Below are 16,222 nucleotides of genomic sequence, written 5' to 3' on the forward strand. Positions count from 1 at the left end.
AGCAACCACAGACATTTCTGAAGTTAACCTCTACTGCGAGAGAAACCTGAAACCCAATGCTCTGCAAGGTTAAAAGAAAGTTAGTTTACATGCCATCTTTCTGTTTGCCCGAGGAAAGCTACACCTAAAAATGAGTGGATGTTAGCATTAGAGAGGATGTTTGTTTCTGTTAGAGGCAAGGCCTTTGAACATTTTGAAGGAAATGCTCAGGGTTATCGGCAGTGTGCAAAGGAAGAGAAATAAATAAATGATCGAGAAATTAAAACCACAGAAAAGGGAACAAAAAGAAAACAATGTGACAGAAATAAGGTATTTACAGCAGTAGCCATCTTCTTGGACACCTGCCAAAGAGTTAAATAGTGTCACTATCTGAGGGGAGCCATATACTTACATACCTGTACATACATACCTGCACATACATACCTGCACATACATACCTGTACATACATACCTGCACATACATACCTGTACATACATACCTGCACATACATACCTGTACATACATACCTGTACATACATACCTGTACATACATTCATACCTGTACATACATACATACACATACATACCTGTACATACATACCTGTACATACATACCTGTACATACATACATACACATACATACCTGTACATACATACCTGTACATACATACCTGTACATACATACATACACATACATACCTGTACATACATACCTGTACATACATTTTAATTAGCAAAAGGATTAAAAGGAGCAGGCCACCCTAGGACAAAGGTGAACTAAGGCCGGTGGCAAATTAAAATAACAGCAGCAAATCGTGCAGATTGCTTTATCAATATAAAAAGGATTCAAGTATGTGTATCACACACTCAAACATCGGAAAAGTCAAGCAGTTAGACCACCCTGGGTCAGAGGCATGTGATGGCAGCCATTATATAGATATTAGTGTTAGGGTTATATATACAGTATATACACACATATATATCCCTAACACTAATATATATATATATATCCCTAACACACACACACACACACACACACACACACACACACACACACACACACACACACACACACACACACACACACACACACACGAATCCTTTATATTGATAAAGCAATCTGCATTATTGCTGCTGTTTTTTCTAGTTTATGTGGGATTCCCCCTTCAAATAGGGTCCGTTGGATGACTGACGAGGGTGCCCAGAGGATCTTATGAGTTAGTTACTCCTAATCACTACACCGCTTTACTTACTTTAAATGCGAGTGGGATAATACCTCATCGACATATACATTTCTCCATTTGTTTTTACTGTGTTACACTATGGTGTTCTATTTAATCTTTTCATATAGACCTGGAAGTGTTTGCGCTCTGGATTCTGGTTTGCAATTCAACTCTGGACTTGGTTTGAGTCCTCTTTGAGGACTACCTCCAGGACTTAGTATTAATTCTATTTATAGCGCTCTATTACCAAGGGTGATGTGGACCCTCCTGGGTCTGCTCCAGAACATACCGTGGGTCTGACACTCAAAGTTTGGGTTCCCTCACTTAGTGACACTTTCTCAATAAACGTATGCAGACAATGGCCATATAGATGGTACTGCTGTTGTTTTGCACAAAATAAGACAGAGATGCTTACTCAAAATATATAAACTGAAAATGCATTTAACACACAAAAAAGGACAAATAAAATAAAATGCACTGCCATAATGTCTGAGAGGAAACCTGCCCCAATGTTAACCCCGCTATTAAAATCAATTACTATGCATGGAGTATATGGCTAATATATACCGTAATACTCAAAGGGCAGCCAGCCCAGTTGTAGTAATAGCAATATCCATTCACCTTTTTCAAACATATGCTAAACATCCCTTTAACAGTGGAGGCATTTTAATGAATTTCGGGGGGAAACTACTTCAAGGAAATGACTCCAGGTTTCCCCTCAGTTTATGGTCCTCCCCTGTAAGGCCTTACCCTTCGGGACACCTGTTAATGGATCAACATAATCAGAAGTGTTTGGGTCATCTTGAAAAACAAATTTCCGAGAGCCAGTCATTCTGGGTTTCCAGGAACCAATCAGTTTAGGCAAAATGACTGGGCTACTTGTCATTGTGGTTACAGAAGACGAAGGCACTTCCATGTCTGTGGTAGCAAACAGATTTCCATTAAATGTGGATTCACACTGTACATCTTTTTATGGCAATTTTGTTTAAAAAAAAACCCCCCAAAACAGCATTTCTTACAAATACGCACTAGCAAGACTAGACATATTTGAGTCACTTGGTTTGTATCATTGGTTGAAATGTTACATCGTTGGAGCCCTTTGTTCCGCTTTATGCTAAATAGTGATATTTAATAACAGAAAGAGACATGTTCAAAGCGTAACAACACACTTGTGTAAAATGTGTCGTCGTACAACAGGATGCGGTATGAGAAAACGTGGCTGTCTTATCACTGATAGATAACAAACGGGCATTCACAAATGCATGGATAGGAGAAATGAAAGCTTGCTGGCTTTCATGCCGTGAAAATGTCACATATTAATTAGACTTTTAATATAAAGATGTGCCTCGGTAAATGATGATCGGGGTAACATGCGGCTTACACAAAGGTGACGTTCCAAGTAAAAAAAAGAGAAAATCCTTATTATAAGTGGGGTACATGAGTCGAAGCACAAAAATGAGGGGGGTCGCAAACTGCGAAAAAGGGAGAGAGAAGGGGGGGGGCGCATAAAAACAGAAAATGCTTAACTGAAAGAAAAGAAAAAGCAGTGTAGTTTTTTTTAAATAAAATTAATTAAACTAACCAGATGTTGGATCGCCAAATATTTTGTAATCTGGTGTAGTTGTAGTAGGTAAATTGTCTAAAATTAAAGGAACAGATAATCAGTGCAAAGTAACCAAAAGAAAGCAAAAACGGTTCAAGTTTGAACTGAAAGTAAAAATAAAATATCTTTGGCAGATTTCTACTTCTTGTATAGGCTTCAAGCAGTTATACATAGCAGGAAAAAAAAAAAAAAAACAACAACATTTTAATTTTGTTACTAAACACATTAGGTTAAAATAGAGGTGACATGTGCATTAGGAGTGCATTTTTTTTTCTATACTATGAAGCGAAAAATAAAATGCGTTTATTGAACATTAAAAAGGCAGATTCTTACCATGACAGTCTCCAAGTTGTGCTGTGTTCCCATACTCGACATCCTGCTCATATCCAAAGCTGCATTAATGTAAAACAAGGGGGGGGGGGGGGTGTGGGGGAAGAATATTAATTTATAATAAATATATTAGCTGTGCTAGCAAATCCTGCGTCAAGTGTAAATGAGAAATAGAACAGGGCCACAAGTTCAAACTAGGAAAAAAAAAATATTGTGTAAATATAGAAAGTCAATTTATGCTTGTTTGTACATGCGAATGGTTCTGTGATAATTAATATGATTCTCCCGAGATGTAATACCTTACCTCCCAACTGGATCAAAAGCCGATTACTACTTCCCATTGGGATTTACATTTTGTGTCTCATAAGCATTGTGTTAAAAAAAATATGGTACTAAATACACACAACACAGTGACATTCATTTACCAATAAATAAAAACATCATTTTAGAAGGGTGTTAGAACCAAAACATCCCAGCAAAACAGTAACTCTTCTTGGGTGTGGGTGTGGGTGTGTGCGCGTACACGCGAAAACAAAAAAGAATCCCCAAATAAGCACTCCTGGTATAGCAAAAAAAAAAAACAAGTATACATAGCGTGCCTATTTGGGGGTTCTTTTTGATACATACAGTATCATATGTCCTACAGCACCATCAGCGTTAATATTGTGGACACTGATATTAGTCCTATATTATAACTTAATATCTGATTATTAGCTACCGTAATGATCAGTTTCTGGAGCGGTTTCCTTTTTTGTTGGTATATATCTCCACATAACATAATGGCTGCAATAGTTCGTACGGTATACACAAAGCACTTACAACATGCCAGGCTTAATTCTGCTACAAGATTCGTGGTTTAGCCATCCACAGTAAGGATCTCGTGAGCCAATGCAAGACCTATAGGTTAAAGAAAGAAAAAGAACTCAACGTCTATTGCTAAAGGCTCCTGAGCAACCAGATCTGTTTGTCCAAAGGAAAAGCCGTGTACCTTTTGCATGATCCATAACGCTCACAACGGCTAAGGGGAATTCTGACTACGCAACTTGAGAATGCCACGAATAGAACATGGTGGTCTCGATCCATCTGCAAGGACAGGACCTTCCTGTCTTCTTCACTGTCGCCATAACACCTGTTTAGTAAGAAAGATAATATTTATATTATCTGTTATTTATTTGATTACCACATGTATTACTACTGTGAACCGCTATGTACATTAATGGCGCTATATAAATAAGACATAGAATACAATAGAAAGAAAATGAATAATTATACAAATCACAATTCGATTCCCAAACATATTTTATTTCAAGCAGATTTCTATTGCACAGAGAATATATATATATATTGAAGCAAAAAGTGGCACTGTGTGCTCATTTGCATGTCATTTCCCAGAATCCCTTGCTGCAGTGGAAGTGCTGTGTGCTGGGTGATAATGGGGAAAGGCGGGGTTGCAGACCTGCCTAAGACATGCAGATGAGCATACAGTTGTATATATATATATATATAGATACAGGCAGTCCTCGGTTATCCAACACAATGCGTTACTCAAAATGGCGTTGTAAAGCGAAACGTTGTAAAGCGAAACACGTTTTCCCATAGGAACACTGTTTAAATGAAAGGTTCCGTTCCTGAAGGCATTTTTAACACTAAAATACACCAAATATTTTATGCAGGCAATAAGATATGCAGCACACACATAAATTATATAGTGTATATACTGTATTATATATATAATATAACATAATAAATAATATATTATATAGTATAATATAATTTTATATAGTATAATATTATATATATACGCTCTTACGACGCTTTGCAATGTTGTTTATGTGAATGTGTATATATATATATACACACATACACAACGTTGCAAAGCGTCGTAAGAGCGTTGGATAAGCCATTTTGGCGTTGTAAAAATGAATATAGGTATGCATTGCATAGCGTTGGATAAGCCATTCGTTGTAAAGCGAAGCGTTGTAAAACGAGGACTGCCTGTATATATATATATATATCTATATATCTATATACATACATACGCACACAGTGTTCGACAAATCCAGTCAACTACAGGCCCGTGGCGACTGAATTTGACCCCGTGGCGACCTCCTCATGGACGCCCAAGCAGGGTGGGATTGGGGGCGGGACTAGGTGGCGAGTAGATTTTTGGGTGATTTGTCAACCACTGTGTGTGTATATATATATACACACACACACATACACATATATACACACACACACACACACTTGCCTGTTTCATGGCAAATACATTGAATCTGTTCTGAACGTTATCTAGCAAGACTTAAACATATCTAAAATAGACAATCAAAAGTAAATTAAGAATGGTTTCAATCAATAAGAAAATAATGGGGACAATCCCCTGTTTCAAGTCAAATATGTCACTGTATTTTCACGAAGAACCATTATTACAGAGTTTCAATAACATTTGCACAAATATACGGATTTCTCAAAAATATAAACACCTTGAAGCAAGAAATAAAAATTAACATTGATACCGAAAGGCTATACAAGTTTATTTTTCCACCACGTCGATAAAGGGGTTCATTTTTATTTTATTAAACAAGAATGGGTGATCAATAATAAACCACAATAAAACATATTGTTTTGTAGAAGACCAACTCGTACAAGAACAAAATGTATTTTGCACAATAGGAATACCTACTTTGCACGATTGTATGCATCAATCTCTTCCAGTAATACACTATCGTTCAGAGAAAAGGGGTTCGTCTTAGCGAGGATCTTCAATACAACGCCAGCTTCAGAACCCACAAACAGGACGGTGTAGTTTAAGTAAGGACCGGCTAAGTGATCCACTGCAACGGCAGTCAACCGGTACCTTTAAAAAAAATAAAAATAAACAGAGTCGTACCACGGTTATACAAAAGGCAACTTCACGTGTTCGTCCGCGAGCGTCATCCTACCTGACACGCGTCTTGGTGAACCATGGCTCTTCGATAACAGAAGGGACAGCGGAATCCATCAGCGGGTGGGACTTGATGAAGGACAGCGTTTCGTCTGGGAACTCTGTGGAGGCCCTGTAACCTTCAGCCATTCCATGCCGGGCGCAGCACCCAGGTCTGAAATAAGAAGTGACATTGGGAGATAGGTTCCACAACACAATGTAGCAAATATGCTCGGCTTAAAAAGCACCGAAGGCTTTATTATTTTACAAAGCGGTGAAGAACAGAAGCACACCCATTTAGGAGCGCTAAGATGGGGGTTGTGCTGGTATCTGTGGAAGCTTGCTTTTTTTGCTTGAAATACCTTGGCTTGGGCACTTTATCTTCAGGTACAGCTGTCCAAACAGAGTCTGGAGTCCTTTGTTCTTTAAATCGCCCTCTAAATACCTTCTCAATGTCATCCATGGTGAAAGCGCAAACTGCTGAGCCTGGGATGCTGAAAAAAAAAAGGGACACTCTTTTGTGGGGTTGTACACTACAATGGCAACTATTTTAGCAACAACAACAAGTAAAGCACTTTGTTTGATGTCAATCCGCTCGTCTCTTACCTATTAAGCTGCGTGGTAAATACACCGACAACAGTGGGGATTCCATTGATTTCTATTATGTCCGTGATAGACTGCAGAACATCAAAGTAGAAAAATGAATCCCCGGGAACAGAGCAATTGAGCCGGGCCTTTACAAATGAAGTCCAGTGTTTTTCAAGTACTCTCTGAGAGCCTCCCACATCATTTTTGCATATGCGTGCGACACGAGAATGCACAGCCTAGAAAATTGAACCAAAGCCAAAAAGGAGATTACTAGAAATCAGCGCTAAAGAAAATAAATCCACTCCCCCCCATCCTCCACTTGGTTAATAAAACATCACGCAAGTTTGTTTGAAACGGAAGGCAGCTACGTCTTTATCTGTGTCAGTGGCAGAGCATTGAAAGAAAGCAGACTGCATTTAACAGCAACTGAATGTCCATTTTAAAGCATCACTAACAGTGTTTCTCCACCTTTGGCAAAGTCTTTCACTAACCAATGCGTAAATGGTTTAATAATTTACAACGAAATGTCTCATGTAGCACCAGCATCTGCATTTGTGTCATTTACATATTTCACATTGGGGAGGTACGAGCTCTTTTGAAACTTTAAAACATTTCATTGTTGCCAAAATGCCAAGCGGTTCCTATTCAGGGTCGTTCTGAATTTTGCCAACCACATTGGTTGAATTTGTGTGTGGCAATTGAACGGAGCGACAAGACTCTGCCTGTATATTGCACATCAGCAGTCAAGATCACACACGGTCCGTCTTCAAAGATTAACTAAAAAACAGCTACGCGCATAATTCTTACAGACAGTTCTGTTAGAGAGAGCTGGAAAATGAACTGCCCCAAGGGTACTAGATAATTTTACAATTGTATTAAGGTTTTTGAAGCACTGGCTTGTTCGGACCGGTATATATAGCTTTCTAGCTTGTGCACTAAACTTCACAGCTTTGCTAACCCCGCTTCAATCTCGAACTGGGAACTCTCCCAATTCTGCACTTACCTTGCCTAAATTATTATGCTCCACGGCAATTTCACGAAAGAAGAAGTAGACATAGCTTCCATACTCTATAGCATGGAGAAAATGTGGCTCTGAAAAGCAAGAGAGACAAGAGGAGCATGTCAGCTAAAATGTACGATACACAAGGCATCTCGAGTTTATTCACTACATGCAAGCCACGATGAACCCAAATAGGCTAGGCTGAATGTATAAAACCGGTGGATTCAAGCTTAATTGATCTTGCAGTCTCTAATGCAGGCTAATGGAGTGGAAAAATGACTCAAAGGATTTACATTACAGCACCGGTTTTTTTTATATGCAGAATCAATCAAAAACCATTTTGCAAAAGGAAAAAAAAAAAAGTGCATTTAAAAGTAAAGGACTTTGCTGTAACTGCGTGCAAGATTTCGCTTCATCATACAGCAGTGTCACACCAAAAGGGATCTTAGTGCTTAATATGCATCATATTTCTGAGAAATACCATTAAATGATGTTACGCTTCACTCTCATTCTAAGTGCGTGATCTCGGTGTCATTTTTAATAAAAGCCCCGTCTCAAGTACCTTTTATCCATTTTGAATCATATTTAATTGTCCTCAGAGCAAATCCGTCCCCCATGCTTCGGTAGATGACGGCATCGCTGGCTTGGAAATCTGCCATGGTGGCAGAATACAACTTCCCATCTAAAACAGAAACCAGAACTCCATGAACGGGCCACATTATAAAAAAACGCTCATGTTTTTACGTGGTGTTTGGAAGTATTCGGAAGCTTACACGTACCAAGAGATATCAAATGCCAAGGTTGTGTTGTATTAGTTTAATTATTTTAGCAGAATTTGTGAATTTTCACCAGTTGAAGGTTCAAATAATAATATTTTTTACCAGGTTGCATTACTTGCTTTTTTTTGGGTAGAAGTTTGAAGCAGGGGGTCTCCGGATCTGAATTCTATTAATTTCAGCTCCGGGGGGGGGCCCTGCTTCCAGAGATACTTACCTCCGTAGGTGCTGCCGGTATCTCTGTGGCGTTTAAATGTCCAGGTCACGCGGGCCAATAGGAAGCCGCAGGGGATGATGTCACGGCTTCCTATTGGCTCATGTGATATGGGACATTTAAACGCCATTATGTTAGGCACACAAGTTCCCTAGGTGCAGAGATACTGGCACCTCTACAGTGGCAAGTATCTCTGGAAACAGGGGGTCCCCAAGGTGGAAATTAACGGGGTTCAGCTCCGGAGACAACCTGCTTCAATCCCATAACAAAAAAAGTATGCAACCTGGATTGCAGCTTTAAAAAAAAGCACACAAGCCAGGACAACTGTAATAATTACACCTAGTCTGTATTTGTTGTTAAATACATGCCAGATAATTACTAAAAGAATTCCGGGATAAGCATCACAACTTTGTAACGTTTCATCCATTGCATAATGTATCATTCACACTTCTATGTCAGCAAAAATATTACCGACCCGTTTTAAAACATCTTATACATAAACAATTTCTACAAGTATGTCTGTTCCCGTTTTCATGCCCGTGGCAATCATAAATCAATTAGTCACATACGCTAAATATACACTTAAAATTCGAATGGTCTTACCAGCAAAGAGGGCAACATTGGTTTGTTTGGCATCAAACGGGCATCGGGCCAAACCACTAATTTCTTCCCCATCATATTCTAAAGTATTTAACTGCAGAAGTAAAGTAAATAAACGTTAGGTCTGTATGATATTACAAAACCAACATCAGAAAGACACTGAATTTACGAACAATGTTCAAAGGAAAAGACCCAATCAACATGAACGATTATTTATATTAAAAAAAGTGTGTGTGTATATATATATATATATATATATATATATATATATATATATATATATATATATATATATGTATATATTAATCGAAACAGTGTCTGTGAGCGGCTTCACTGGCTTTGCATCTCATCCCCAGGCTATGTTTAAAAGCTGTATTTAAAACAGCGAGCATTGGCTTAAGGGCTCCATGTAATAATGGACTTGAGACAAAAGGTGGCACTGTGATCATTTGCATATCATTTCCCAGAATCCCTTGCTGCAGTGGAAGCACTGTATGCTATGTGATAATGGCGAAAAGCAGGGTTGCAGACTTGTCTAAGACATGTGAATGTGCTCACAAGTAATATATATATATATATATATATATATATATACACATATATACATACATATATATACACACACATACACATACACACACACACACACACACACACACACACACACACACACACACACACACACACACACACACACACACACACACACACACACACACACACACACACACACACACACACACACACACACACACACATATATTCCTAATACACAGAATCCGCAGCACTCAAAAATTTCAAAGATTAAATTTAATTAAGCAACACAAGCATCAGGGGGTAATCACAGGAAAAAGAAGCGATGTTTCGGACCTGACGGTCCTTTCTCAAGCTCCCCCAAGCTTTTTGAGAAAGGACCCTGAGGTCCGAAACGTCACTTCTTTTTCCTGTGATTACCCCCTGATGCTTGTGTTGCTGTATTAAATTTAATCTTTGAAATTTTTGAGTGCTGCGGATTCTGTGTATTAGGAATCTATCTATTTTTGTTGCTGGATGGTGATCCTGGCTTCACCGCAAGCACCATCACTGAGCAGATAAGTTAATTTCCTATTATTTTCCCAGCTGAGTGACCTGAACATTCTTGATGTATGTGTATGTGTATGTATGTGTGCATGTATGTGTGTGTGTATGTGTATATGTATATATACACACACACACACACACACACACACACACACACACACACACACACACACACACACACACACACACACACACACACACACACACACACACACTTTGTTTCTTCAGCCTAAACAAAGACAAAAAAAAGAAAGCCCTGGTAAATTGCCTTTATACTTACTCTATAGTATCTGCACATGGGATTGAAGGCGTTTGTACCACAAACAAATACCATCTCGTCATTTCTTGGAACAAAAACCTTGATGTAGTTATGGCATTCATCCTAAACCAGAAAAACATGGATCAACAACACAAAGCTCCACTCACTTTAAGCTTTTGAACGTTAGTCCACAAGACGTTATGCCTGTAAATCAGGGATGGCCAACTCCAGTCCTCAAGGGTCACCAACAGGTCAGGTTTTAAGGATACCCCTGCTTCAGCGCAGGTGGCTCAATCAATCCCAGCTTCAGCACAGGTGGCTCAATCAGTGGTTCGATTGAGCCACCTGTGCCGACACAGGAATATCCATAATACCTGGCCTGTTGGTGCCCTTGAGGACTGGAGTGGGCCACGCCTGCTGTAAATACTCACCTTGCGTTTACCTTTCATAGCACAGTTCTTTCTGTCTGCTTGGCCTGATCTCCACGTCAACCTCTGTTAAAACCAAAAACAAAACAGAATATATTCGTTGACATGCATTTTTTTCTTTTTACATGTGTGTACGTGCACGTATGTGTGTGTGTGTGTGTGTGTGTGTACACACTTAGTTAAGTTATGGTGGGTACAAAAAGTGACAAAAACACTCCACAGCAAAGCCTATAGGGACAAAAACACTCCACAGCAAAGCCTATAGGGGAACCATGTTGAATGGTTTGGAAGCAAAAGGTGGCACTGTGTGCTCATTTGCATGTCATTTCCCAGAATCCCTTGCTGCAGTGGAAGTGCTGTGTGCTGGGTGATTATGGTGAAAGGCGGGGTTGCAGACATGTCTAAGACATGCAAATGAGCATACAGTAATATTTCCATTTGAGATATATAGATATATAGATATATAAATAAAAACAACCAAAACACGCTTTTATGACAACTAACAGACGACCATAAAAAGGTCACTTACTCTGCTGGGTGTTACTTCTGCCTTCGGTATGTCATTTAAATTTACAGCATAAACCTGATCCCTGTTGAAAAGAAAGAAACAAGCAACTTCAGGAAACAGAGAAAAGTGCTGCCTTTCGATGTATTCATGCATAGCATGACAAATCTATTTCCAAGGCCCTTGTCAGACAAAGCACATGTTCAGCCCTGCTGCATTTCTTTGCCTGGATAAAAGGAGGTTACAGAGGGATTACATTTTTTCCCCTCTGTTTCAGAGTATCACTTTCATTTAGAGGTAGCGCAATCCAACCTTTTCTGCCTATGTTTTTAAAGGCTAACTCTGATGTGTTTATCCAGCAGCAGAGTAAAACAGGCAGTCTGCATGGAAATTCCTTAGACATATTTCTTAAGTCCCAAACACAGTGTTTTTTAACCTTTTTTTTGGTTAAGGAACCCTATAATTGTATTGTGCAATTCTGAGGAACCCCAACCCTCTCTAATAGTGCTCCCGATATCAGATGCATTGTAAGGAACCCCGACCCTCTATAATAGCATGCCTGAGATCTGATGCATTGTAAGGAACCCCAACCCTCTCTAATAGCGCGTCTGAGATCTGATGCATTGTAAGGAACCCCAACCCTCTCTAATAGCACGTCTGAGATCTGATGCATTGTAAGGAACCCCGACCCTCTATAATAGCGCCTCAGATTAGATGCATTGTAAATTCTTCTGTATTTGGTACTATTTTCAAATGACCTAAAAATTGCTAGGAACCGTTTAGGGGTACCCAGGGAACCCCTGTTGAAAAACTCTGCCCATTCATGTTATTTTAAGGTGAGAGGGACCTGTATTACTAGTGAGATATGTAGTAACAAAATGAGGGAATAGGCGGGTATGATACCTTTTATTGGACCAACAAGTAGTTGATATCTGTATGTTACAAGCTTTCCAACCTCTCAGGGGCCTTCATCGGGTTACCCTGATCCCGAAAGGTTGGAAGGTTTGTAACATTCCAACTACTTGTTGGTCCAATAAAAAGGTATCATACCACCTATTCCCTCGCTCTCCTTTACTACTACATGGAAGAGAGGACCAGCACGGCCCCCCACCCGTGCGATATGCAAGCTGAGCTATGACACTTCATCGAGATTTACAAGAAAGCAGAAACATATTGTTATTAGTTCCTCTTTATGCGCAGAACGCAGAATGTCAGTGAGATTGCTCTCTCCTATCCTTTATATAAGCCTCTTCGCATGCTTTAAAAAAAAAAAAATACACATCTTAACAGAAAAAGAAACTCATTTGATTCAAATAAACAGATTCAAAAGGAAATTACCTGCCAGCAACATAAAGTGTGTCTCGAATTTTCAACATCAGTTGAAAGTCCAGGCTGTGTTGGGATTCATTGCCTGAAGGGCGTCCTCTAAATACTGGATATTGCCTTGAATCTGCAAGTTAAAATGGGATACACCATCACTCTGGATTACAGAGCTAAAGAATCAATATACAGCATTGATTAGCTGTATATACTAGGTGTAGAAGGGTTTAAACTAAATCCCTATAGCACGGTCTTGAATATAAATGAATGCAATACGGCCAATGTCATCAAATGTTACTCTGTTTCCTTTCAAATGACGTGTGGCCTTTCAGAAGGACCTGGTTTTTGAAGGACTACAAAGTTGCACTCGCAACTGATCCCTTAATATAATACAGTGAATGGGTTACTTACAGTGATAGTCCACAACATTAATCGGCTCATCGTCTTCAGGAAAGCTAACTGATAAAGCCAGCGATGCCGTTAGGAGCACCACCCCAGCATGAAGCAGGTGGAGCCTCATGGTTTGCCCAATGGTTAACACTTCCTCTTGAGAACTGATTATACCTGCAAAGAAATACAAACATTCATTCAAATTAACCTTTGTATATACACCCAGGGAAAATTGAAGGAGCAGGTGCTTCCCCCCCCCCCCCCCAAAAAAAAAGAATTTGTTCCACCTGAGTGGGAAGCAGGGGCTCCCCAGAGCTGCTGCATTAATTTCCACTCCGGGGACCCCTTGCTTCCCGAGATACCTCTGTAGGGTGGGTGCTGGTAGCAGCTTCGTAGGTTTAAATGTCCTTATCATGTGGGCCATTAAGAATCCGCAAGGGATGACATCACAGCTTCCTATTGGCTCGTGTGACAAGGGAGCCCCAGAGCTGAAATTAACATAGTTCAGCTCTGGAGACCGCGGCTTCAATCCTATAACTATATATATATATAAAAAATGTAAAAAGGAAAGCAGGATTGCTGCTTTAAAGCTACATTTTAAATGGTCGTTAGACAACCTAGAAAGTGGTTTGGTCAATGCCATGAAGAAATAAGTATCATAGAAGATAACGGTCAACAATGCTACAGCATCATATCAATCATTAGCTATTGTGCATTTATAGTAGTGGAGGAAATAAGTGAAGTACAGGTAGTCCTCGTTATCCAACGTTTCACTTTACAATGAATGGCATATCCAACGCATTACAATGCAACCCTAAGGGCTGTTTTTCGACGCCAGAATGAGTTATCCAACGCCTGAATGCGTTATCCAACGCTCACCACCACTGATTAACATGGGACTCGCTTTACAACGGTTTCACCATCCAACGCTACTTCCAGAACGGATTCCGTTGGATAACCGAGGACTGCCTGTAATTGCTCGTTTATTCACTGCCTTGTGTAAAGAAACCTTCCAGACCAGTGGTCTTCAAACCTCTCTTACAGGACCACTGTCTCCACTAACACGTGTATAAATACGACATTGGTTTGGTGTCTGGCTCCGCACAATAAGTGGTTTCAGAACCGCTGCCTCAGGCCTCGGATATAGTAGGCGAGCGCGTGACGGAGTGCATGGCGTCGCGCACGCCTGTAAAAGAAGTGATCCGTGGCCTTTGGGTTTTGAGCGACATGCACGACAGGGAGGCGTGGCCGTGACATCACATGAAGGGTTCGCCCTCATTGGCTGAACCGCTCACGGGACCCGGCCGTCCCGCGACAATTTAAAAAAATAATTGTCGGCTCAAAACTTGCGCACTTTATGGCCTGTCCCAGAGGTACGGCCTTTTGCGCGTGGTCGTGCAGAGTATGGACGCGGCCTTAGGCTGCGGCCAGGCAGGGAGCGAGCGGGCGCTCGTGCATGTGACGTCACACGCTCTGCTTGGCCGGCGGATTTATGGCCAGCTAGTTGTGCACGCGCGGGAGAGGGGGCGGCACGGCCATGACATCACGGATCTGGTTCGCCTTCATTGGGCGAACCGCTCATGCAACGCGCCAGTGAGCGGCATAATCACATTTGCATGCCTCTGCAAGCAGCTAAGCACCGAGCATGCGCAGGCGCTCGCTCACGCTGGCCACACACATTGCAACAATGTGTTTCATCGCGGCGAGCGCCTGCTCAGCGTCACCCTGGACATTCTGCGCTGCAAATATTCTAGTCCCCAAAGCTTATTGCGTGCATGGCACGCTTCTACTTCCATTGTATTCGTTTCTCCCCACATTTTGCAGTGCCTGCACCGTACATGGTGTAACTCTGCATACATGGACGATCCTACAAAAAGAATGAATAAATAACTGCTAATGTTCCTTCCCCTCCGAGAATAAAAGGTAAGGAGGCGTAGTGCGCCAGCATGGGGATCAGGTGCAAGAAAGGTCGTTTATTGATCCAACGTGGCGGCCCCTTACTGGACCTTTGTCAAGAGAAAACCTTGACCAGGCTGATTTATACTTAGTCACTGTCTGGTGAGTCTTGCATCCTCTCCTTCATCCACTACACCAGGGGTGGGCCACTGCAATCCTCAAGGGCCACCAACAGGTCAGGTTTTCAGGAGATCCCTGCTTCAGCAGTGGTGGCTCAATCAGTGGCTCTCAGGGATATCCTGAAAACCTGACCTGTTGGTGGCTCTTGGGGACTGCAATGGCTCACTCCTGTTCTATATAAATAGCTTATTTTGTTTCATTATTGTTGTGTGCGCGCAAGTACAAGAAAACATGGTGAACTTAATTGTTTGTACATTGTATTATGTTCAGTTTAGTTTTCCATGCAGGCCTGGTGTTCCTGTATATTTTGGGGGTCCAATTCTCATTTTGGAAGTTGTGACAGTGATGTTCCCAAAGTCACATGTTAAAGGAGCAAGCCAAGCCAGTGAATTTTATTGAATTTTTTTTTAATGTCATAGGACAAGCTTTCGAGAGTTCTCCTCTCTGCCTCAGGTCAGCAATACTGGTTTTCAAAGGAATCTACAGTATGGCTAAAACAGAGGGTTGGAAAGCAGAAGAAAACAGAGATTTAGATAAGGAGGGGTGACAAAGGGATGTTGGAAGAAATTGGAAGGCTACTAAAATGGTGACAAGTAACAGCATGGAGGGGGAAGGGGGAGTTGTACTGTATGTCTTTATTTATATAGCACCATTAATGTACATAGCGCTTCACAGTAGTAATACACATGGTAATCATATAAATAACAAATAATATGAATAAGAACACTGGCAGAGAGGCAGGCAGGATAATTACAAACAATTGTGATAGTGTGTGAGAAACCCCATATCCGCATTAAGTTCTCTTGTTTTGGTGTCAAAGAGTCTTATCATTCTGAGTTCAAATGTTTTCCATTCTTGGGTGCGTTTAAACATTCCATTGAGGATTCTGATTTCTAAGTCATCTATGGAATGATCTGGTTGTGAGAA

General features: G+C 40.6%; 1 protein-coding gene and 1 long non-coding RNA gene across 11 annotated transcripts in view; one reads left to right on the top strand and one right to left on the bottom strand.

Annotated features, from left to right (window-relative positions):
• The window catches only part of LOC142468948 (uncharacterized), a 204,255-nt gene that overhangs the window by 141,262 nt on the left and 46,771 nt on the right, over positions 1–16,222 (top strand). The window lies entirely within an intron of this gene.
• SEMA6D (semaphorin 6D) overlaps positions 1–16,222 on the bottom strand; it is a 360,743-nt gene that overhangs the window by 5,268 nt on the left and 339,253 nt on the right. For 6 of the 10 annotated variants that reach the window (XM_075575660.1, XM_075575662.1, XM_075575663.1 and 3 more), the window contains 17 exons: positions 13,241–13,393; positions 12,848–12,959; positions 11,534–11,594; positions 11,008–11,070; positions 10,598–10,699; positions 9,241–9,331; positions 8,210–8,329; positions 7,651–7,739; positions 6,666–6,883; positions 6,422–6,553; positions 6,079–6,234; positions 5,820–5,993; positions 4,125–4,265; positions 3,956–4,033; positions 3,140–3,198; positions 2,786–2,842; positions 1,954–2,121 (listed from right to left, as the gene is read on the bottom strand). In XM_075575660.1, the coding sequence (XP_075431775.1) occupies positions 1,954–2,121; positions 2,786–2,842; positions 3,140–3,198; positions 3,956–4,033; positions 4,125–4,265; positions 5,820–5,993; positions 6,079–6,234; positions 6,422–6,553; positions 6,666–6,883; positions 7,651–7,739; positions 8,210–8,329; positions 9,241–9,331; positions 10,598–10,699; positions 11,008–11,070; positions 11,534–11,594; positions 12,848–12,959; positions 13,241–13,349 (1,930 nt within the window). In that variant the 5' untranslated portion in view covers positions 13,350–13,393. Of the gene's footprint in view, positions 1–1,953; positions 2,122–2,785; positions 2,843–3,139; positions 3,199–3,955; positions 4,034–4,124; positions 4,266–5,815; positions 5,994–6,078; positions 6,235–6,421; positions 6,554–6,665; positions 6,884–7,650; positions 7,740–8,209; positions 8,330–9,240; positions 9,332–10,597; positions 10,700–11,007; positions 11,071–11,533; positions 11,595–12,847; positions 12,960–13,240; positions 13,394–16,222 lie in introns of those variants that run through there. The other 4 variants (XM_075575665.1, XM_075575666.1, XM_075575667.1 and 1 more) reach the window with 4 other exon arrangements.

The sequence above is a fragment of the Ascaphus truei genome, chromosome 18 (assembly GCF_040206685.1).
Source record: "Ascaphus truei isolate aAscTru1 chromosome 18, aAscTru1.hap1, whole genome shotgun sequence".
In the NCBI taxonomy this organism is placed as follows: Eukaryota; Metazoa; Chordata; class Amphibia; order Anura; family Ascaphidae; genus Ascaphus; species Ascaphus truei.